The 24,981-nt window shown below is 43.9% G+C and overlaps 1 protein-coding gene across 4 annotated transcripts in view; it reads left to right on the forward strand.

Annotated features, from left to right (window-relative positions):
• Positions 1 to 15,857, forward strand: part of FAT3 (FAT atypical cadherin 3) — a 613,920-nt gene extending 598,063 nt beyond the window's left edge. For 3 of the 4 annotated variants that reach the window (XM_031460537.2, XM_064492802.1, XM_064492803.1), the window contains 6 exons: positions 2,894 to 3,047; positions 4,949 to 5,604; positions 9,187 to 9,300; positions 11,364 to 11,423; positions 12,198 to 12,233; positions 12,862 to 15,857. In XM_031460537.2, the coding sequence (XP_031316397.2) occupies positions 2,894 to 3,047; positions 4,949 to 5,604; positions 9,187 to 9,300; positions 11,364 to 11,423; positions 12,198 to 12,233; positions 12,862 to 13,487 (1,646 nt within the window). In that variant the 3' untranslated portion in view covers positions 13,488 to 15,857. The remainder of the gene's footprint in view (positions 1 to 2,893; positions 3,048 to 4,948; positions 5,605 to 9,186; positions 9,301 to 11,363; positions 11,424 to 12,197; positions 12,234 to 12,861) is intronic. The other variant, XM_031460538.2, reaches the window with a different exon arrangement.
• The last annotated feature ends 9,124 nt before the right edge of the window (positions 15,858 to 24,981 follow it).

The following is a 24,981-nucleotide window of genomic DNA, read 5'->3' on the forward strand; positions in this document are numbered from 1 at the left end:
TTTTATTAGTATTTTGTAAATTAATTGTGCTAACAGAAAGAAAACCTGCTCTTCAGTATTCTTCGTTTAAAAATACTTCTGTCATTTTTCTTCTTCTTTCAGCTTTTTTTTTTAAATTGAAGAATAGTTTATTTATAATGTGTTAATTTCTGGTATAGAGCACTGATTCAATTATACACATACATATATATATTCCTTTTCATATTCTTTTGCATTATAGGCTATTACAAGATATTGAATCTAGTTCCCTTTGCTATACAGTAGGACCTTGTTGTTTATCTGTTTTACCTATAATAGTATCTGCAAATCCAAAACTCCCATTTTATCCCTCCATCCCCCCTTCCTTCCTGGTAACCATAAGTTTGTTTTCTTTGAACTTGTTTACAGAACAGAAATAGACTTGTAGACATAGAAATCCACACTTCCAATTAGGTGAGCAGCTTCCCAAATTGGAAAAAAATTACCCCAAGTCAGCATAATTTGGACCAAGCAGACCTCAGGTTATTGCATCCTGCCCCTAGACTTCAACTAGCCATCTCTGGACGCAGTTTGCTTCTACAGTGGTCTTCCCTGATAAGTTAGTCCCCTGGTGTTTCACTGGTGTCGCATTCGAGGTGTTATATGTCTCTCTGAGCCTCAGTCTCTGGCCCTCTGTGGTTCTTAGCGCCAGGGAGGCTGGGGCCGCACAGTTCCCTCCTCTTGGGAATGTAAAGATTTCTCTCTTACCTCTTCCACCTGCCTCCTGAAGATGAATCTTTCTCTCTCCAAACCTATGAACACCCCCACACAGTCATAATGTTTTCCTGTACATGAGAGTTCTCTGGAGTGTGGATTCAGTAAAACATCCATGACAGCATACACTATTTCAATCTATACAGATTATTAACTATCTTACACCTATAAAGATCAATCTACACTATCCCAGCATCAGTCACTGACCCCTTGAGGGGCAGAAATTAGGCCAAGAACCCTTCAAATAAGAGTAAGGATGGTTATTGATGGAGTAAAGTAGATACAATGTGCTCATTGGTTGCTGAGACCCACAAACACCCTTCCTCTACATCAATCAATCTCCCCAGTGTTAGAAATGAGGCCTTTACCCCCCTCTAGGCGGGTGACAAGGGTCACTACTGGGGAATACATACAAGGGGAAATTGACCAACCCAAGGATACAGACACAGTATCATAGTTGACAAGTCCCACTGATGTGCTTAGAGTTTCCCATCAGATTTCTAGTTTTCCACCATGAAACTTTTCAATATTAGCTGAAAATCCAGAATTACCAGACAAGGAAGAAAATCCTCTCACTTGGAAGACAGGGACTGTATTAAGGTTCTCCTAAGAAACAGAAACAATTAGATATATACATACATACACACACACATAGACTGATTGATTGATTTTAAGAAATTTGTTCACAGGATTATGGGAGGTGGCAAGTTTGAAATGTATAGGGCAGACCAGCAGGCTAGAAATTCACGTAAGGGTTGATTTTGCAGTCTTTAATTATCTTTAATTTGAAAGCCTCAGAGCTGGAAACTCAGGCAAGATTTCTGTGTGGTAGTCTTGAAGCAAAATTCCTTTTACTTAAAGCCTTCTTTGGAATGGATAAGATCCACCCACATTATGTAGGGTAATCTGCTTTTACAGTCAACTGATTGTAAATGGTAAACACATCCACAAATACCCTCAGCAGCAACATCCAGGCTGGTTTTTGACCAGTAACTAGGCACCAAGCCTAGTCATTTCGACATATAAAATCTACCTTCACAGAGACCAAAATACAGAAATGGAGAAAAGCAACTTGGAGGAAACTATGCAAGGAGAAGGTTTCATTAACATATTATTAATATCTCCAGAGAATTAAGACAAGCTGTAACAACAAAACAGGAGCAGGATGCTATGTGTTTTAAGAAAATAAAGCCTCAGCAAACAAATTAAGAGCCTTGGAAAATGACAACATAGATGAAAATCTCAGTAAAAGTTTCAGAAGGTGAGAAACTCTCTCAGAAAGTAAAGCAAAAACCCACAGACGTGTAATATAAGAGAGAAAGATAAAACTAAGATCCAAAAGATCTGAGATCCAAACCTTAAAAGTTCCATGAAGACAGAACAGAGAAAACAAAGGGAAGAAAATCATCGATAAAGTAATTAAAGATTTCCCAAAGTTGTTAGAATTTCCAGATTGCAAGGGCCCACTGAATACCCAGTATTGGTTGAAAAAAACCCACACTTAAGTTCTTCTGAAAGCTCAGAAAACGGGGCAGAAGACTCTCCAAGTTGTTAGAGAGGAAAGGAAACCAGGTCACATGCAAACTTCAGGAACCAAAACAACTGTGGATTTCTTAAAAGTAACATAGGGGGAATTGCTTAGAATTCCATACTCAAATTATCAAAGAGGTGTAAGAGTGGAGTAAAAACACATTCAGCTATGCAAGGTGTCACAACACTGACTGCTTATAAACCCCTTCTCAGGAAGCTACTGTAAAATGTGTTCTAATGAAATGAGCATAGGACCTGTGATAAACTCCTGTGTGGAGACATCCTGCCTCTTAACAGGAGCAGTGTGGTGGGGAAGGCATCTTTCTCCCCATCCTGGTCTTTGTCGCTGGGATCTGTTCCCGGGATGTCTCTTACCATTCTCACTATCATTCATATATGTGGCTAATTAGATGAATTTTTGTGGACTATAGGAGTTCCAAACCGTTAACTTGGCATTTCTGTGGCAAGATGTCTTCCAAGTTCAAAATAACCAATTTGCTAATCTTCCTTGGAATTTGGTCCTGCCTAAGATTTGGTAGGGAGGAAGTAGGAGGCCACATTACGGTCGAGTCCGTGCACTCTGAGCATTACCAGTGGCATCGGTGGCTGACGAGCTCCTCTGTTTCCCCAGGCTATCAGTGTACCTGTCTCTCCCAGTTCACCGGGAGAAACTGTGAATCAGAGATCACAGCCTGCTTCCCAAACCCCTGCCGGAATGGAGGCTCCTGCGACCCCATAGGAAACACTTTTATCTGCAATTGCAAAGTGGGGCTCACTGGAGTCACGTAAGTGAGATTGTGCAATTAATCTTTCTCTACGCTGCTTTTTGTTGCTAAGAAGACAAAACAGTAGACAACAAACTGGGGTAAAATGTTCACCACTGTTAGGACAGGCAGAGGGTTAATATAGTTAGGTAAAGAGTGCTTACAAGTGACTAAAATGTTAGCAGGAATTATCTCTGGATAGGGAGGTTATGGGTAAATTATATATTTTACTTTATACTTCTCTATATTTTTTAAATTACATACAATTACCATGTGTTCTGTAATCAGGAGAACAATTTTTTTTAAAGAAAGTCGTCTATGCCCCCTAATATTTCCAGGATAATTCCGAGGCAGACATAACAGTCCATTTCCCCAGAACTCATTAACTGGACTCTGCTGCCTAGCATTTTATGATCATTCTCAGAAGCTGAAACTTACCTTTCCTTTGCAAATCTTTTCTTCCCTCCAAGAATGAGGGAAATTAAAGTGTTAGCCAAATGGAAAGGGAATGTTTTAAGTTCTTAGTAAAATGCCACTTTCAACCATCCTTGATGGTTTTAGAAGTATATATATATATATATACACACACATATATATGTAATCTCAAGCAAGTGATACTCTAATTACCGATCAGTCTTACATATTCATTAAAGCAAATCTCCTGAGGACTTTACCAGGAAGTACTTAGCTGACTTTGAATCGTTGGATGTAATTTAAAGTAATAAAGCTGCATTTATTTTTAAATACTTTGTGATTCTGACCAATTTCCAGCTGACCTGGCCTCAATCTGCTCAAATTAGGGACGTTTGACTACATTTTAAAAGGTAGATTACTAAAGATGTAGGTGACCGGGCCTTTTAAATGAACGTATCAGAACAACTGCGGAAGTAGAGGGCGGAGATGAAGGAGAGATCCATGTTCTCAAATAATGTTAAACTAAGAAAGAGTAAGACTTAAATTTTTGCCTCATAATTATACTCAAAGCAAGTCATGGATTGCTTTAACGAGAATAAAACTGATTTCATTTTTTCATTAGAATGCTTCCATCCTTTTTTCCTGATAATCTGCATTTAACATTAGCCTATAACATAAGCATGGAATCCAGAAGATACGTTGCCAGGTAGCCCCCCACCCATCACCTACATATGTATGCCCTATTACCCCAGCTTCTCAGAGAGACCAAAAATTATGGTATCCATTGGAGGAGAATTTCAGAACTAGATTATCTCCTCCCAGGAAACTCTACATAGGGTCTGTATGTTCACAGCTCTTGATCTGCAGTTCTGCAATCCCTGAAAGCGCTGAGAACTGAAAGGATTGCGGATAAATTGGTGGCAAACTAACTTGGTGGCAAAACCAGCCAAACCCATTCTGAGTCTATTTCTAGTCTTTATTTCTCTCATTTAGTGTGAATAGCCATATGTTTTACTGTAGAAACACTGGTATATTTGATTATGGGTCCCATGCCAGCAGCAGCCCCTGGGGTGGGTGGGTATTTTACATAATATGAAAGATGGACTGTATGTCATTTCTAAAACTGCAAAATTTTACATTCTGAAATTTATCTGGCTGCGAGGATTTGGAGACCAGTGCGTCTTCAACAGCATCTGTTGTTCCTTCTCTTCCTGTGCCTTCTCTTCTCTCCCACAACAGCCTCTTCCCTCCCCCCGACCCAGGGCGAGTCAGGATATCTGGGAGAGACTGCATTGGGAGAAGCACCCCCATGCAGGAGGCTGACTGGGGGCCACGGGTGGGCACGAAAATGCCCACCCACCTCCCCCACACGCTGCACCTCATCATTTTTTGACTTGCTTCAGGGACCCTTTAGGTGCTTTAGTTTCTTTTAAAGACGGCAGTTTAAAAATCAAGCGTCCGCAGGTCCTGATGCTTGAGAGGGGGCTTTCGTGTGTTTTGTCGCGAAGGTGCGAGGAGGACGTCAACGAGTGCGAGCGGGAGGAGTGTGAGAACGGCGGCGCCTGCGTGAACGTGTTCGGCTCCTTCCTCTGCAACTGCACGCCGGGCTACGTGGGCCAGTACTGCGGGCTGCGCCCGGTCGTGGTGCCCAACATCCAGGCCGGCCACCCCTACGTGGGCAAGGAGGAGCTCATCGGCATCGCCGTGGTCCTCTTCGTCATCTTCGTCCTCATCGTGCTCTTCATCGTCTTCCGCAAGAAGGTCTTCCGCAAGAACTACTCCCGCAACAACATCACGCTGGTGCAGGACCCCGCCACGGCCGCCCTGCTCAACAAGAGCAACGGCGTCCCGTTCCGGAACCTGCGGGGCGGCGGGGACGGCCGCAACGTCTACCAGGAGGTGGGGCCACCGCAGGTCCCCGTGCGCCCCATGGCCTACACCCCCTGCTTCCAGAGCGACTCCAGGAGCAACCTGGATAAGATCGTGGACGGGCTGGGCGGCGAGCACCAGGAGATGACCACGTTTCACCCCGAGTCCCCGCGCATCCTGACAGCCAGGCGCGGTGTGGTGGTGTGCAGTGTGGCCCCTAACCTCCCCGCCGTGTCCCCCTGCCGCTCCGACTGCGATTCCATCCGGAAGAACGGCTGGGATGCGGGAACGGAAAGTGAGTAGGGAACAGTAGTTCATCATTATTTCTGCCACTAGTGTTTACCAGAAGGGAATTCGGGAAGGGAGAGCAGCCCCATGGGGACAGCGCTCTCAGGAAGACATATTCTCGCTCTGAATGTTCACAGCGGCCCTGAAACATGGCTCTGCTTCTTATCCCCATTTACAGATGGGAAAAACGAGGCTCAGAGAACATGCACAAGGTGCCCAAGGTCACACAGCTAGTAAGAGGCAGCTGGTACTCCAATCCAGGGCTGCCAGCCTCTGAAACCCAAGTTCTAATAGTAGTGCACGTTGGCAGGACAACAAGCAGGGTAGCCACATAAGCGATGTACATGTGTGCTCTGACAGGTCAGAAGACAGTACTTCTAGGCTTAGTGTGAAGACTTGAGGGCAGCAGACGGACATTTGAGTTGGACCATGGTAGATTAAAGGTCTGGGGAAAGGAGGGTATTCCATGTAGAGGAAGAAAAGTCCTTCTATCTGGCTGGAATACAGAGTCCAGGAAACAAGAGAGTGAACCACAAGCAAGAAAAGTGGTCCAGGTCAGATGCTAGTGTTTCCCTCTCCTTTTAGCCTCATGCAGCAGAATTCTAGACAAGGAGAAGAGCCACAAGTGCAAAGGCCCTGAGGCAGGAAGGAGTTTGGTATGTTGAGGAACATAGACAAGGTCAACGTAGTTGGAACTCAGTGAGCAACAGGGGAGAGTGGATACATTTTAACAGCATTACTAGGGTAGATTTTTAAGCAGGTAAGTAGCATGAACTAATTTACATTTTTAAAAGATGCCTTTGGTTGATCTGTGGAGAAGAGACTAAACAGGACCAAAGAGGAAATAAAGCAGACTGAACATCTAGGTGAGAGACGGCCCTTGTTTTCCCTGCCCTAATGTCGCTCAGGATGAAATAAAGCAAGCTCTTTTGTATCCTGTGACTTTGCATCAGGACTAATGGCTTCATATTTGAGTAGCAGTGACACCCTGGCTAGCAAGAATTTCCAAAGCCTGGGGTTACGGTACTATGATATGTGTTGAGGTAGAGGGTGGCCGGGAGGCTGGTTTCCAATGGAGCTAAAAAGCATACGCAGCCAAGGAGATAAAGGGTGTCTCCATGGGAGAAGGCGGCATTCCTACTGGTGTCTTTAAGCATAAGTACGATTTGGTAGGAAACTACTGGAGAGGGCCTTCTGGAACAAGAAGCAGCTCAATTAGTGTAGGGGACGCATAAGGGTTCACCTGAGGGATGTCTGGCTCTGTTAGGTTTTTTGTTTGTTGGTTTTGGGATTTTCTGTTTTTGTTTTTAATGGAGGTACTGGCGATTGAACCTAGGGCCTCGTGCATGCTAAGCATGCACTTTACCACTGAGCCATGCCCAGCCCCCTTGCGCTAAGAGGAAGGAGAAGCTGGAGGTGAAAGTTTGGATGCCAGCTGCATGTAAGATGGTTGAATCTCTAAGATTGTGAGCTCACTGGGGGAGCAAAGCAGAGAGAGGATGGTCATTCTGGGCCTCTCAAATAATCTTGGAGATGCCCATATGTGGGAGGTGGGCAGAGGGTGGGGGCCAGGAAGGGAAACCAACACCCACCAACAGAGAGCGTGCAGGGAAAGTCGAAAGGGACATCTAAGCCGAAGCCTCTCAGAAAGGTCAGCAGGGCTGAGCACCATAAAACCTCAAGGAGGACACAGTCTTTTAAAAAAAGAAGAAGCAGAAGCACTTCTGTGCTTAATGCCTAGAAGTTTCTTGGCGATCTCAAGAATGTCTCAGTGAGTCCTCAAGATGGAGTCCAGAATGCAAGGGTTAAGGACAAAGAAGTGGTGAGAAACAGAAGCAGCAGATGAACACTAAAAGCCACCACTGCTGTGTGCTGAGTCATCTCCTTAAATCCTCACATCTGCCCCACACGCGCACCAGTGGGAGAAGGGGATGAGTGACTTGCCTAAGAGCAGTAACTCGGAAAGGGCAGGGTGAGGATTCAAACCTGGTAAAAGTCCAAAGCCTGGGCTTTTACCAGGACCACTCTTTGGAACTTTAACGGGGTGTGGCAGGGGGAGGGAGAGGGACAGGAGGGGAGAGGGTCTCCTGATGATGGAGGAGAGCCTCTATTCTATTCCAGTGTCGCCCCAACCACGCTCTCTGCTGACTCCGCCTTTGTGTAGACCACTTTAAGTCGCTGACTTTAGATTTTAACCATAAATATATTCCCTCTCAAATTATGTGTAGAGTTTGACTTTGCTACAGCCTTGCACATCCCCTGACTGATAGAAAGGCTCTTTCTATTTAGCAATGAAGAAAACCTTTGGAATGAATGGAGGAGTGGAGAAAGAGAGTTTTGTGCACAGCACTGTAGCCGCCAGATTGGATCATTCGACATTTCCTTCCATGTGTTCAGGGCTAAGCCTGGTGCCCACCTTTTGCTTTTCCGGGGCTCATCATGTTTTCGGTGCTGTTGCTGTTGGGAGGTGAATTTCTCCCCAGCGTCTCTCTCCACTTATCTCAGTTGTTCATCCAACTCATGGTTTTGCTGTGGCTCCAGCATCTGACAGCAGGTGCAGAGCTGCAGTGCCTGTTACCAGCATCACCCTTTGTGGAAGAAAGACCAATTTCTCTAGTCACGAAGCACAACTGTTCCCTTAATTGTAAGTCACCGTCTCTTCATACCATCACGTTATGTGATGATTTGAAGCTTTTCCTGGTGATCAGTTCCCTCCTCCCGCTTTGTAATGTGACAGCTTTATTTCCAGAATCCACCTAGGGCCAAAACTCACATGTCCCCCCAAAGTATTGTTGACTTTTTATCGAGTACATTTCCTTCTTTGTTAACCAAGGCAGAGCTAGCCAGCCGGCGAGACAATCTCTAGGCGACTGATTCATTTTTCACTTGACAACTGTGAAGATATGGGTTGTTTTTATTGCTTCCTTTAGTCCATCAGATCAGGAAGTAGCCCTTTAATGTGTGTGCATGTTGTTCAGGCTGTCTTTGTCCAGCAAAGAGGGAGGAAGTGTGTGGCTAAGGGCACATCCACACCGCCGACTGCCCTTCTACCAGTGCCGACTGCTGTTAATTCCCAAAAATGGTGTGACACTGCCCTCTGGAAGGCAAAGCTGAGTACTCCACGTGCTCCCCAGACACGGAAATTCGGAGAAGTGTAGTGGCATCCTTGCCTATAAAATATTTATACCCCTATTTTAAAAGTAATCTCATTTAACCTGGTGTTGACACCACATCGGTTCATGTAAATGATTTAAATTAACTCTGAATGGCAAAGAGCAACCCAGCCACTTGGTCCTCGCTTCACTCTTCACTGAGTCGCTTCCCACTGAGGAGGGAACACTGACTTCCGGCTGTCAGCTCTTTGGAAGCTCATTTACCATGGGTTAAGGGTTTCGAATCCATAATGTAAATCACTTGATTGACAGACCTTTGCCCCCGATGGCACAATCTATTTTCTCCTGTGGAGCTAAATTATTTTCTCTAAGCAAATGCAAGCGCCCCGAGAAGTGAACTCTGGCAGGGAACAGGGCTGGAAATATGCACAAGGTAAACGGTGTCATTTCTGCTTTCTCTCTGGCTGTCCCCGAAGACAAAGGGGATGATGACCCGGGAGAAGTGACCTGCTTTGCAGGCAGTAATAAAGGCAGCAACTCGGAAGTTCAGTCCCTGAGCTCCTTCCAGTCGGATTCTGGCGACGACAATGGTAAGAAGTCATCGGATTTGTTCCCGCGGGTGGGCTCTGTCTCCTGTGCTGGCGGTCACTGGTTGAGAGGAAGGTGATGGGACCTGTTTTGTTTCCTGACCTGATCATGGGCCTTTGCGCGTGCTCACAGCTTTTCGGGGGACTCCACTGGTGGCTGTCTTTACTGAAGAAGCAGCATTCAGTGAACTGAAGCTGTGAGCGGGCGGGGACCTGGGGTAGAGGTGGACGAGACTCCCTCAGACCTCCAGTAATGCGTCCTCTTTGATTTGGTTCATGATGGAACTACCTCATCCCAAATGATACTCCCTAGCAAACAGTGTGATTTATTTCCTTTTTTAATTTTAACTGATGACAGTCTCGCCACTCCACTATACACCCAGCCTCCCCATCATTAGAAGTAGTTCAGAGACAAGACCTGCTTCCCACAGGAGTGCTGCTGTCGTTCAGTTGAATCCCCCTTATAATCATTTGGGGTCATGGGTCTCTGGAGAAGCTATTAAAACATGATGGATCAGCTCTTTAGAAAAAAATGCACGTACACCCAAAGTGTGTGCAATTCCATGGGGTTCATGGACCTCACTGACATTCCAAAGCTGCTGCCTCTACCTCTTGTGAACCCATGTTTATGGAGAGGGTGCTAATGCTGGATTGGGTTTTCTGAGCTGAGGAACCAGCTTTGGAGGATGGTTTTGTCTGCCTAGAGCAAGGGAGGGGAGCAGAAATGGTCATAAAACAGTGAGAGTTTGCCTTAGGGTGGTGAGCCAAGAATAATTTCAAATACAGAGACAAGCAGCCTTCCCTTAGTCTATGCCTTATATCATTTTCCTATTTATCAGCAATTTATTAATGTATGTAATCATTCAGCCCCTAACCCCTTACTGAGTTTCTCCTGAGCACTGAATCCTATGCTGGGCATTTTGTACCCAGAAGTAAAAAATGAAAATGATGGAGTCTTTTCCCCCCAGGTAAGTATAGGAACAGGAGAGCCCCAAGGCCATAGAAGCCATCATGGAAGTCAAATAGTCTTCTTCCCCCGCCATCACCCCCAGATCTCTTCCGCCTTCTTCCCCGGTGCCCAGCACTCCTGAGAGGTGCAGAAACCTCAGTGAATCTGACGGCTGGATTAACAAACCATGTAACGGTGGATTTCTTCCCAGCGATCTTGGAAGGTCAAAGGCAAGCCTCCAGATCTGTTTGCCTTGGTGTTTACGGCCTTCCTCATCCCCAGAAGCAAAGCTGCTGCTGGTTTGCATTTTATATAGAAGCACCCGAGAGCACTGTGTTTCCAGACTCCCGGCAGCAGCCCCAGCGGTAGTGCCTGACGGACTGTCTCCCAGGCCCTGCATCGTCGCATTCTGGGCTGGTCCTGATGCAAGCAGGCTTCCTAAAGTGTTAGGGATTTTCAAAAAATTCGTTTGAAGCCTGATCACCTCTCCACAAGCTACTGATACAGGTGCTAAGGCAACCCACATGAGCACAGATATCTCCTTCCCAGATTCTGACTATTTCAGAGGCCAAATGCTGACTTCCATCTATGTTTTACCAGTACGAGCTGGGTCTCGGATCATTCTAGGTGATCAGTGGCATCATATGAGTGTGGAGCCATCAGTCCTGCAAAGATTATCCTTAATCACTGGCTCCTTCAGTGGCTCAGAGCAGCATGGCTGAAAGATGAGTAATTAGCCCTGGGAAGAGTGCGGTCTTCCTCAGAGAGGTGTTGGGAGTTACTAATGAGAAATTAGCATGAGCTTACTAGCCACTGCCTTCCTAGCTTGAGTCACTGGGCTATGAAGTATGAATTTACCCAGCAATTCCTGGCGATCATGCCTTTCAGGCGGACTGGGCTCGGATTTGGTGCCATTTCCCATCGATTCCAAGAATCCTCAGGCCCCCGAGATTAAAGTGTCCACTGGGGTCCAGTGGACGGACTGTGGGAAGCTTCGTTCGGGTGTTTGCATGCTGTGCCTTTGTTGTTGCTAAGACAAGTGAACGTATGTTTAAAATACATAACTAACCCGAAGCTGTCCTTCCCCTCCCTCCTGTCTTCTTTTCCTGGCCACAAGCATCCATAGTGACTGTCATTCAGCTTGTCAACAATGTAGTTGACACTATAGAGAATGAAGGTATTTACTGTTTTCTTCCATAGCATTTCTTTGTGCAGAGTTATCCTTTTAGAAATATTGCTTCCTTGTTAGTTTGAACTAGGGGTGATTTTATTTTTTTATTTCATTTTTTATTGAGATATAGTTGGTTTACAATATTATTATAAATTTCAGGTGTACAACATACTGATTCACAATTGTTGAAGGTTATACTCCATTTATCAATTATATAAAATGTTGGCTATATTCTCTGGGCTGTTCAGTATAGCCTGATAGTTTATTTATTTTATGATCTAGGGGTGATTTTAATCAGCTGGCAACAGAGGGGGCAGTAAGCAGGTGGTTTCAAATGAGACACTGGATGTCTCTCTCCAGAGTGAATTTTACAGTTTTGAAAAAAATAAAATAAAATCCAGTTCATAACTTTTTAAATAAATAAATATGTAGGGTACTTTTTAAATAAAATCCCTTTCAAGAGAAGAGTGCTTAATTGGTTAGAATCCAGATTAATACGAAATTCATTCTTATATTCAACTTGTATTGACCTACTGTGAGCTGGGAATATTTAAAAAAATCATTCCAAGCTACAATATTATGGAGATTGATTTCAATCAGGTAACTTTTATTAGTGATTTAATACTCTTAGGGCCTGGTATAGATGGGATTTATCTGTTCATTTCATAAATAACAACAGGGAGAAACAGGAGCTTTTTTAAAGTCATCTAAAATGTTCTATTGCACCCTCTTCACATGCCCTGGACTGTCAGTTTCATTTCTCGCTTTGTGTTTAAACAGTGTCTGTCATGGATCAAGGGCAGAACTACAACCGAGGTGACTCTGCTACGCCCCCAGCATAACATGCTACTCATGCGTTTGGAATTGCTGAGTTTGTTCTCACCCTGTCCCTCTCCCTGCATCCTTTCTGAGTTCCTTTGATCTGAATTTTGCATGTTCCAGGTGTCCTGTGTGCTTGGTACCGGAGGTGAACGCTCTGCCAGCACCCATCCCCCAGCCTCTCCCCTGCGTGAGCCAGTCATCCATTTGCGTGCACATCTCCCTGCCTCCTGTGGTCCACAGGACCACTGATGCATCTCTTCCACGAGCATGTTGCCAGCCTGGCTCTGCACTTAGCCCATGGCTGGGAAGAGGGGATGGGGGGAAGGGGTTCTAGAACCGTGTTTCCTCGGCATGCCCTCACTGGCCAACACTTAACGGCATGGCTGAGTTCTGCAGCAACCAGGCACCATCCTCACTCAGAGTTGCCATCACCTTGTACTCCCTGGGCCAGAGCATGGCTGGCCCCTACGAGCCCCTTGTAAAAAGCATGCAGGGAACCCTGGCTTCTCCTAGGGTCTCCTGGATGCTAAGAATTGCATGTCAGGTCCCTTGCCTGCTCCTTTCTGAGCCCCGCCCAACTCCATTCTAGAGGAAACTAACTGTCACGGCTTCTCTCACACAGCCTATCACTGGGACACCTCTGACTGGATGCCGGGGGCCCGCCTGTCAGACATAGAAGAGGTACCCAACTATGAGAACCAGGAGGGAGGCTCCGCACACCAGGGCAGCACCCGGGAGTTGGAGAGCGATTACTACCTGGGCGGCTATGACATCGACAGCGAGTACCCACCCCCTCACGAGGAGGAGTTCTTGAGTCAGGACCAGCTGCCCCCACCCCTGCCAGAGGACTTCCCGGACCAGTACGAGGCCCTGCCGCCCTCCCAGCCCGTCTCCCTGGCCAGCACGCTGAGCCCAGACTGCAGGAGAAGGCCCCAGTTCCATCCCAGCCAGTACCTCCCTCCCCACCCCTTCCCAAACGAAACGGATTTGGTGGGCCCGCCCGCCACCTGTGAATTCAGTACTTTTGCCGTGAGCGTGAACCAGGGCACAGAGACCGCAGCGGGCCCAGCAGACAGTGCGTCTCTCTCCTTGCACAATTCCAGGGGCACCTCGTCCTCGGATGTGTCAGCCAGCTGCGGCTTTGACGACTCCGAAGTAGCCATGAGTGACTATGAGAGCGTCGGGGAGCTCAGCCTCGCCAGCCTTCACATTCCCTTTGTGGAGACCCAGCACCAGACCCAAGTGTAGGGGATGCGCCTCGGCGCCTGCGCGCTGTGTGTTCGGGAACCGCGCGGAGGGTGGCTGGCTGGGCCCGCGTCTGCACCGAGGGTCCCGGGGTGAGCGAGCAGCAAACGCGGCATTTTCCGCTGAGAACCTCTCCCCGAGTCGTACTGTCACAAGAAAGCTCAGCCCCCGTGGGGTGAAAAGGAAAGGCTCAGAAATTGTTTCTGAGAGGTGACCGATCACCCTGGCAGTGGGTCCCTGCATTCTTGACCGAGAACACGCACCAAGTTTTTTTAACGGAGAGAAAAATTTCAGCAAGTTATACAGTCCACCTTGTACGGCTTTGTGCAGTATTGTGCCCTGGCAAGGGTTCCAGCGTCGGTCTTTGCAGTATTAATAACTGGCAACAAGCAAAGAGGCATTGTTGCATGTAATTTCGAGCCAGTGGGGGGGAAATGAAAATAGTAGTTATGATTGTTGGGAAAGTTAGTGTCTTAGGCAAAAGAAAAGAGGAACAAATATTATTAAACAAATAAGGAAATGGGCTGAAGCCTTTAAAATCAACTTAAAAAAAATAAGCTGCCCGGTTTTCAGCTATAAAATTAGGTTTGGGTAACATGTTTAGTATGCGCAGTTATTTTTGTTTGTTTGTTTGTTTGTGTTATGCATCCAATATAATATAGTTGGGTTTTATGATGTTTGAGAAAGATCAATGAAGAGGAATATGAGGATATTTGCGTTCCGTTCTATAGGTTGAGGAAAAAGTTAACATTGTGCAAACATTAGAGAGAATGTGATTATCTGTTTTTGTGTTTTCCAGTACGTATTCCTGGCTGTAACTACAATTTTAACATTGCTGCAGAAATTGGCCTCTGTTCTGAGAATCAGGAAATAAAAAGACAAAAAGAAGAGTATTTTGGTACATTGTTCTCTAGAACAAGACATATTGAGAGGTTTGATCAGAATTCACAAATGTGGGGAGAAAACAATAAGATATAATGCTTTCAAAGTTTTCAGCTGGATAATCACAATTCTTGATAATGCAGATAAAAGTTATGTGTTATTTTAAACTGGGAGCATCATCACTATAAATGCAATTAAGTTTGAAAGAAGGAGAAGAAAGTAGATTAGTTCTTGTGTATAAATTATATTAGTGTGTGTGTATGGGCCTATATACAAATATGTGCTTGCACTCCTAAGGCTGCTCTTGAGGAAAGCTGACGTGAAGGTTTCAGGGTAAGGACTCTGTTAAAAAATCCTGCCAGAGAGGCCAACCTTCCAATGTCTCTGATCTTGATGATATTACAGAAACACCAAACGCCATATATTATTCCAGTTCAGTTAACTTTATTTTGGTACTGCCATTTCTATTAACTTGAAGCAAAACTGTGCTTTTTTAGGGGGGAAAAAAAACCCCAGTATTTTGTTATAATTTTCCGGAACTAAACTCAGATTTGAAAAATGTGTCACATTTCATTTCCCCCTGGGGTTCTCCTCTCATCTGACATGTGGGCTTTGGCCCAGAGTTCCCACAACTGAGAGAATCATCCCACCGGGAATACAATAACCCGACACCCAAAGCTTAAAGTTGAAGAACTGAATGACTTTCCTCTTTTGTTTCAATCAGATCGTGGCCGCGTGCGCAGCGGCCATGGGAAATAAAAGCATATTTGCACTATCTGCATTTGAGCAAATCTCTGTGTCCACAGTTTCTGATAACATATGGCATTGGTGTGTCCACCATATCATCCACGCAGACATCTTTTTACTCGTTTCAGTTGTGTTCAGTCCACTTCTTTGTAGGAGTCAGTGTTTCCGAAGTTCATGGTAAACAACAAAAAAGATTCTTTTCATTCCCAAACTTCCTGAGTACACGCATACACTTCACGGATTTTTTTTTTCAGCTTTTCTCCTCTTCTTATGTCTTAGTCAGACCTACTCATGGAAGCATTATCCACACTGTGGTCTTGAAATAAATGAATTTCACTAAGGCTGCTTTGGAGAATAAAGTCTTTGGTATTTTTCTTATGTAAAAAATCCATTTGCAAGAATCACAGAGAAAATGACTAACTAATGGTCTAGAATAGAACCGCTGCTACACTTTCAATAATGCAATGACATAAAAACAATCAAAGTAAAACCAACAATTCATTCCTCACCCCCAGGAAACAGTAGAAGGAGATTAATGCCGATGAGTCACTCCTGCTTACACAGCATCCCCTCCAGGCAGAGTGCCTGACCTACACAGTAATGAAGGAATAAATAGATCCTAATGTGGTTGTGAAGTCACCCAAGAAAATTGTGCTCGCTCTTGGCTCTGACCTACATAAAATACCTCTTTCTTCAGGATATCTTCCCCTGATTTTTTGCAGAGCATCTCTGCAGCTAAATCTATACCAGATAAGCATGTGTTATTGTTTGATTCATTACCTTTAAATACATGAAATCTTTTTACTTTTTTGGATAATTAGATTTCCCAGTAGATTTTGAAATGGTTTGCAGTCAAGCCAAGATGGAACTAGGTGGGATGACCACTGATTTAAGAGCTGGAAGGTTCCTTAAGATCTGCTTGTCCAATCCCTTATTTTATAAAAAGAGGAAACATGCCCAGAGAGGGGAAGGGACTTGCCCAAGCTCACACAGGAAGTTAAGTAGCTGATAAGGGACTAGAATCCATCCATTGTGCCAGTATTCTTTCTATATAACTTTGTTCATCACTAAATTGCCTGGGGCATGGTTTCTGCCTGCTTCTGCTCGACCTTCTGACCTCTCACCATTCCTGCTTTGGAATATGCTAGAAGAGAAAGTTCATGGAGAATATTACTCTGGAAACCTCAAGATCTTAGGTTTCCATACAGCCCACCTAGGAGGGACACAGTTTCAGAATTCACTCATTTCCTTCTACATCTATCAAAATGCTGCTTTCGCCAAATGAATGTTTTCTAAACTGAGGAGGGAATGATCATTTCAGAATGGAACTCAGACCAGTCAGCAAATACAGTGAAACTTTGATTATGATATTACCTACCAGGTGCATTGATTTTTCTTTTTCCTTCCCCCCACCAGCCCTGTTTATTCCTGCCCCCACGCCACCATGATGAACGTGGAAAAGATTTAAGCCAATTGGTGTCTCCCGCCCTTTTTTCTAACATGTATGTGCTACCTCTGGAAGCCATTTCCATAGCCTGTTGTGGGCACTTTACTCGTATTGCACACATTCTGGTTAGGTTGAGAGAAGCTGGACTAGTCATGTTTGTCATACAGTAAACAGAAGCTATGGGGCTGTAAAAGATAAAGTAGGTGTTTAATTTATTTGTTTTCTTCTGTGAGTGTTTTGCTGCTGAGTTCCATGCCACGCCAGCTTTCCACGCATTCATATCCTGCCAGTTCGTGAGATGCCATGTAGAAGACTGAGTAATATGAACAAGTCAAGTCTATGCACTTGAGGTTTACCCTCTCAGACAATCAGGGAGAAGCCCTGGAAAGGGAATTGATGATGCATTCCTGGAACTTACCTGGAACCACCTTGGCACCCACTAGTACAGCCTGGAAAAAAACCAAGTAAAGATGTACACTATTGGTCAATTCCTGCTTACTTCCCTCCCTCTCCCACTCCACCCCCACTAGTTCTGAGTCTACATAATCAACGTCAGGGGAATTGAGAAAAGAGATTAGCAAAATAAATCAGTTAGGACCCAGAAAACACTTCGGCGTTTTCTGATTCAGGACGATCCGGTGTTCATTTTGCATGGTTTGCCCAGATGATTCCCTGATCTCTTCCCCCTGCTACCCTCCCAGAGCACAGAAATTGCTAAAGTGGTTAGGCTTTTATGTTTCCCATTTTTAGCTTCAAACCATGAGAAATGGAGATTTGAAGAGGCATTTCTTCAGCGTCATCATTTTGTGTGGTCTGTGCAAAAGCGGTTATGCATTGTGGCTGGGTTTTGTCCTGCGACGTTCAACTGCACGTTATTCTGGTGGAAATCCACACTGTCTTTAAGCTTCTGGTTGTACAATTCTAGGGTTTAAAGTCGCCATTTGTGGATTTGGCATCAGTTAATATTTAGCCAGCTGGCTAAGAGAGAGGAAAAGAATAAGATTTTCTTTCCTTATGTAATAATGAAAAGCAATAATTACAAGTAAGTAATATTACACAAAGGCCATAATTAGTCTCTTCCAGTGTTTAGGATGCACTAGAGAATCGCATAGTCATTTGGAGCGTGTTTGGACCCATTAGTATGTACTGTAGTACCCTTCCTGCAAGCAAATACCTGACTTGCTACAATTTACCAATTTTATGAGCCCATACTACTGCATTTCGGGAAGTGACAAATGTGTTCAAATGTGTTCAGAAATGGAAACAGTTTTTTTTAAGCACTGTATCAGAGAGATTGTCTTGTAAATTTACCTGTTACGAACAGGCTGGTTTGTAAAAGATGTATGTTTTGGTGTTTCAAATGTTTATAAAACTGTATATAATGGTTTCAGGATTTGTAGATACTGTATTTGATGCCTGTCAGGATGCTTTAATTTGGGGGGTCGAATATAGTCATCCAGGCTGTTGGTCTGCAAACTTTGGAGGTAACTACACACACACTCACACATAAAGGGTTTTAGATTTGAAAATGATGTTTTCTTCAATCATTTCAAAATGTACTGTAATGTTTCTTTGGTTCTACTGTTTTCATTTAACTTTCTCTGTTTCCAAGAAAATATTTTTATTGACGTTTTTAAAAACGAGTGTGTTTTGCCCTGTTACTAAGTACCTGATTTTTATGCCACTTCAGGTTCAGAATGAAGTATTTCATTTCTTCACACACTTGTGCACTCACTTAAACTCGCACACACATCACTCACCAAATCTTATGCAAAGGGAAAGCTAACACTTAAAGTGAATCTTGTCCCTTAAGGAAACAGATTGTTTCTGCATATATTACTGTTGGCAGTATTCAGTCTTGTGTTCTTTTTCTAAAAAATGAAAGAAAAACAAAAAGGAAAAAAAAAAAAGATGGCCAAAAAAGAAAAAATCCAACAGTGTACAGGTTTATAACTGCCAAAATTTGATGGTTAAAACAAGTTTTCAAGTAAAAAGAAAAAAAAAAGAATCTAGCAATTGTGTTGACTCTTTTTAATTAAGTGTTGCCTTTTATTTGTCTTTAGTAAATTGCTCACATGGTGCTTAAATTTGCAGGGATGGTGGTTTGTTTTAGACACTTCTTACCTCCAGAAAGACTTCCATTGGATCTGGTGCACATATGTTGAAATCTTAAATAACTTCTTACTGGGGACATACCGTGTAGGGTTTTTCCCTTATGAGATTACAAACAGTACTAGAGATTTGGATAAATAAGAGTCATTAGCCACACGTCTGTAGATATCTCTCCTAAACACACCCCTATGCCTTCTAGCCCACTTCTCCAGCATCCTTCTTCCAAAATAAATAAACCCAAACGTTTCAGGCACAGTTTGCACTTCAGTTTTCCTTCAAAGAACAGAGCTCTGGACATTTTTCTATACAGAGTGAAAGTCAAGATAAATGCAGGAGAAACTGGGGAGGAGAGACAAATTGATTTTTCGAAGAAGTGACATTGCAAGGAGTTAGCTTGAGACCAGGAAGGTCTCCAGAGGGGGAGGGCACCCGCCACCCAGCCTTGGTGAGGGAGGGCCAGGCCTGCTGGGAGAACAGCGCTGTCTGAGCATCAGCAGCAGAAAGGCCCCTCCTCAGGCCCTGGGCTGCCCCTGGAGTTGGAGCCAGGCACAAAACTCCACTTGCCCCACCCTGATGGGGATCCTGGAGCCACTTTCTTTACAGAATGGCCCCTGACGAGGCTTCTAATTTCTCTTTACTGTAAATCCTTACTGCGCGGGTGGAGCTGGAGGTGCTGTGACCTTCCAGTTGCTTGTCCATCCCCGCGTTGGTAGGCAGCTGAATGCTTGACAACTGGAGAAAAGAGGGGGGCACCGACTACCGCATCTGTCAGCTTCCATGATATAAACACTTGCACCATGGCTGGTTTCAAGCTACCAGGGCAATGTGCCCCAGCCCACAGGTTCTTGGGCGTCTAACACTCGCCTCTCGAAAGCCAGTACGAGCCATTGCCAGTGGACCGCCTCCAGGGGCTCCCCAACTAGACCAGAAACTACTCGAGGGCAGAGTTGAGCCTTCTCTGTCTTTGTCCCCCAGGTTCCCAGTGTGGTACTGACTCTCATTAGCCATTTTTTATTAAAAAGTTAAATCAGTGATGTCTCCAGCTAAATCCCCTTGATCTTATAAATCCTTCCTCATTTTGGTGAATTTAGTAACTGGTGAGAAGTATTTCAAGAGAGGCAAGTGTTGAGAATGCTCGAAGTCTCTCTGGCATTTCAACCCAGCAGCGCGGTGATGTGCTCATGAACTGACCAGCAGGAAAGCACTCCTGTCCACATCTCCCTGTGGCTGCCCTTAGCAGAAAGAGAACTCGTTTAAATCTCCACCCATTCCTCCAAATGGTGGGAACCCAACGTATGAGGACAGCCTTAGGCCTGCTAATGCCTCCATAGGCCCTCTGAAATTTCTACCAAATGGACATCCTGTTTCTCCAAACTGAGCAATTAACAATTTCCACTTTTTTAAAAAATGGAGGTACTAGGGATTGAACCCAGGACCTCACAGGCACTCTACCACTGAGCTATACCCTCCCCCTTGCTCTTCAAATCTTTACCTGCCCTTCTCTGTGGAAACAAAGGATTCAACCAATACAGTTCTGCCAAAACACCTGAGTGAATATAGCCGTGTTGCTCAATAGCCAAAAATTGTCATCTCTGGTCACTAGTTTCAGATAACTGCTAGTTTGGTGCACAACAGGGCAGCTCTCCAAACTAGATACTCATCTTGCAGCACTTTGGCCCATCTCTCAAAATTCTTCCATTTTCATCTCCATTCTTTTGCTTGTTTAAACTCCAGTTAATTCTCAGCCAGTTATGCCTGCTCCCATACTGTTTTTAATCAAGAAGATTTGGAACAACTTAGATACCTAACAACAAATGAGAACTTGGAACAAACTGGCCTCCAAATTAAAACAGCCCAACAAGCCAAGCAGGAACATGTGGCTTAAAGATAGAAAATTCTAAAGCATTTTTTTTAAAGTGTCCCTTTAATGTTTCACACTGCTCTTCCTTCCTCCCCTTTCCATCCCTCCCTCCCTCTTCATCCTTCCTTCCTTCCTTCCTTCCTTCCTTCCTTCCTTCCTTCCTTCCTTTCTTCTCCCATCTTCTTCTTACTTCCAAACCAGTGTGAGTTCATTACAAAATGAGAAAACAAAAACGGGCACAAGAAGGTTGTAAATAATCCCCATTTACATATGTCTCCAAAAATGATCATTTGTATATCAGAGTATATTCTTCCTAATATTCGATATATATTAACATATTTTAAAAGGAGACTATGAATATATTTTTGGGATTTTAAAAAATATTGCTCCAAGTAATAGAGGACTGCTTTCCCATGCAAAGACAGAAATAATACGAAGGCATGCAAAGCGAAGCATGAATAGTCCCCTGCACTTTTCAGTTGGTGTTCCCTCACAACCTCTACCTCCAAAACAAACAGGATCATTTCTCTTGAAATATAGGGAGCATTTTTTTAAATCCTGTATATTCAAATTATTCTCTATCAGATGCCTTTTTGTGATTTTTCTTGATGATTTCCTTTTCACATGTTCTCTGATCTATGAGCCTCTTACTGGCCCACTGAATTCCGCAAGATTCAAACAGTGCTCCCGTGTCCATTTCCCAAGCTTCCTGAAATCCTGCATCGTTCTCCAGATGTGCCCTGTCATCTGGCTGTCAGTCACATTGACTGGCCCTAAGTGTACAGCCAGCTAGAGCCAGCGCAGCACGGACCTTGACTCCAGGGCTAAGCAGAGAGCGATGTTGAAGTAGAAACTATTTTTACCAGATTTCAGTTCATTGGTGAATATGTTCTTAGCGTGAATACCTTTGCTTCCCCTCTCAACCTCCCAGCCGCAAGGGATCCAGATAGTGAAGACTCCCTCCATGTGCACAGACAACCATAACGTAGACGGGAGGGAGTTAACACAGTGGGATCCTGTTTTGTATATTGTCCTGAAACTTGCTGTGTTTGCCCCGCCGTCTGTCTTAGGCATCTTCGCAGGTCGGTGCTGTATTCTGCTTGATGGCTGCATTGCTTCCCATATCATGGTTATTCCATAATTTTATTTAATCATGGCTTTATTTTTTATTGAAGTATAGTTGACTTACAATATTATATTAGTTTCAGGTGCACAACACAGTGAGTGATGCAATACCTTTATAGGTTATACTCCATTTAAAGTTATCACAAAATGAGATCTTACTTCCCTGTGCTGAACAATATATCCTTGTTGTTTACCTGTTTTATGCATAGTAGTTTGTAGCTCTTAATTCCGTATCTCTACCTTAACCCTCTCCTTGCCCTCTCCCCACTGGTAACCACTAGTTTGTTCTCAGTATCTGTGAGTCTGTTTCCGTTTTGTTATATTCATTCATTTGGTTTATGTTTTAAATTCCACACTCCCTTCTTGCTGCACTGCTTTGATGTTTGTATATGATGGACAATGCTCCCATGAACACCCTTGTGTAAATACGCACACGGTGTTAGGATTTCTGAAGGACAGACTGCTGGAAGCAGAATTTTTAAGTCAAAGAATACACCCATTTATAAGTCTGAGCATTTCTCCATTTTAATTGCTTTCAAAATGGTTTCATCCAATAATAAACCCACCAACAGTTACACACAGTACGTAGCAACCTCTATAATGCAGTCTCTCCCCCAAGTGCACGGAGCTGGCCGCGTGCTCCAGAAGCCATGCTGCTGCTCCAGATTCTTGGGAGATCCCAGGCTGGGGACTGCTAGGTATGGCAACTTGCTGCCACCATGAGAATTGACCCATTAAGTCTAGACATCTATAAATATTGTCACGTGTCTGCCTGTCCAAAGCAGGCCCACAGAGGAGGGCCAGACAGCTGGCTGGTAGACCCATCGAGAACTCGCTCTCACTGAAACGCTGGATGCCTGGCTCTCACGCCATACATTTGGACAGAGGTGTCCAAGCAAGACAGATTTTGGCAAGAAAAATGTAAGCGGATTCTACAGAGCTTGGAGGCTGAGGTTCTCATGACATCAGGCCTGTGTCTGAATCATCGTTTTTCCACGACTTTTAACCTTGACATTGTTTATCTCTGTTATGTAGACAAACTCAAAGGAAGCCTTAAAACATGAATTTCCATATGGGCTTTCGTTTTGTTTTGGAAACAAAAAAGGACCATTGAGGGGAACTATAATGTATCACTTTATTTATTTATTTTGCTGTTTATGGTTTTAATGGAGGTACTGGAGATTGAACCCAGGACCTCATGCATGCTGAGCATGTGCTCCTCACACTGTGGTCCAGGGTCCAGCAGCATCAATCTCACCAGGGAATGTGTTACAACTCCAGAACCCCAGCCCCACTGAGTCAGAATCTGCAAGTTAACAAGTTCTCCAGGTGGCACAGATGTATGCCCATTAATGTCTAGGAAGCATGGCTGGATTTTTGAGTTGGACTTGGCTACATACCAGCTGTGTGAACTTGGGGGAGTTACTTAATCACTCTGTACTTCAGCTGCTTCATCTATAAGATAGGGGGTCCCAGGAAGACAATGATGCAATGCATACAGAGTGTATCTGACAAACAAGAAGCAATCAGACAGCAACCACGTATGATTTTTCCTAATTTTCATCCAGGTCCCACTGTGTAGAAGCAGCTTTCATCATTTCCAGGGGCCCCAGCTAGCCTGGCTGCTGGAGAAAGATTTCAGTTCATAATGATTAAAGCTAGTCATAAAAATAGAAAACTCTTTTGAGTTAAAGCTCAGGTGTTCTCTGGAGTCATGCTTTCTGAGGAAACTCTTTGGAGCATTATCCAGCATCTTATTTAAATAAATGTGTTTCGCACAGATAGGAGGTGCAGAGCTTTGATGCGGTTGCACATCCGTATTGAAACTCATCCTCTGTCACCCAGTCATTTTCTAATGAAGCCGGGTCCCTCATCAATTTCAGGAGCTCCTTCTCCAGGCAGAAATTTTAAAGCTGTATCATTCCTGTGACCCAGAAAAAAAACACCATTTAACTAGGTCACAGAGGAATTCAGTGACAGGTGACAAGATCTCGGAGTGCGGGAAGGCTAACGGTCTGGATGCTTGTTCTAAATGGTAGGAAATTGACTCTGAGTGGAATGAGATTAAAATGACCAAAAGGGCAGCAACTTCAGGGACAAAACTGAAATGCAGTGGTAAGATTTACTGTGTAAATAATTCACCTAGCACAGAAAAAATGCTTAGGATGGGCTCTGAGCACAAAGGGACTTTTTCATGTCTCAGAATATAATTAATTAAGAATTCAAGATACAAGGTAATTAGAGAAACCATAACCTGCAGGCATGCTGCTGAATTATTCTCATCATTTTTAACAATGAGAAAATTTAATTTTCCCATCATGTGGCATAGATTTTGAATTTGGATAATGTAAAAAGCAATGTTCATCCAGTGCAGTCAGCAAATTAAATTATTTCTTTTGATTTTGATTTTCCAGCAAAATTAAGATCAAATGATTGAATCTAAATCATGGAAATGATCATCAGAGCTGAAAAATACTTGATAGAAAAATGTACAAATTGCAACTGAATCTCTTGTCTTTAACACTAAGCTGCCCGTGTTGCTCCTTTTGTAATTACTCAGTGTTGTGTGTGTCTGTGTGTGTGTGTGTGTAAATCTATTTCATTACTTGCACTGGGACAAAGGGGATGAATAAATTATTCCACTATATAATGGAGGTGACTTGCTTTTCTCGACAGGGAAATAATGTCAACACTTTGTAGCCTCCAGTTAGTACCCATAGAGTTAAAAATTAAAAACGAAATTCACTTTTGGATGAACCCAGCATTCACAGAAGATGTGCTGCAATCTACTGTGCTTAAATTTCACATTTTTCACATTATTTCAGGTATTGCTTATTTAAATATTTCCAAGTGTACTTGTGATGCTTTTTATTAATACATCAATTATCCAACATGCATTTTTTCAAGACAGTGACAACGATGTTTTGAAATCTGTTGCCTCATTTTGCACCTATAAAATCTCTACTTTAATTGCACTATCAAGATTTCTGAGGGCCCCACCCAAGAGCATAGTTTTGGTTCCAGAGAGACCTGGGTTTGACATCCACAGCTGTGGGTTGAATTTTGTCCCCTGAAAAGAGGTTGAAGTCCTAGCTCCCAATGCATATGAATGTGACCTCATTTGGAAATAGGGTCATTGCAGATGTAAGCAAGTTAAAATGAGATCACACTGGATTAGGGTGGCCTCTATCCAGTATGACTGTTGTCCTTATAAGAAGACACACAGACACACACAGACACACACACACACACACACACACACACACACGGAGAACACCACGTGTAGATGGAGACAGAGACTGAAGTGACATGATTGCAAGCCA

The sequence above is a fragment of the Camelus dromedarius genome, chromosome 12, assembly GCF_036321535.1.
Source record: "Camelus dromedarius isolate mCamDro1 chromosome 12, mCamDro1.pat, whole genome shotgun sequence".
Classification (NCBI taxonomy): Eukaryota; Metazoa; Chordata; class Mammalia; order Artiodactyla; family Camelidae; genus Camelus; species Camelus dromedarius.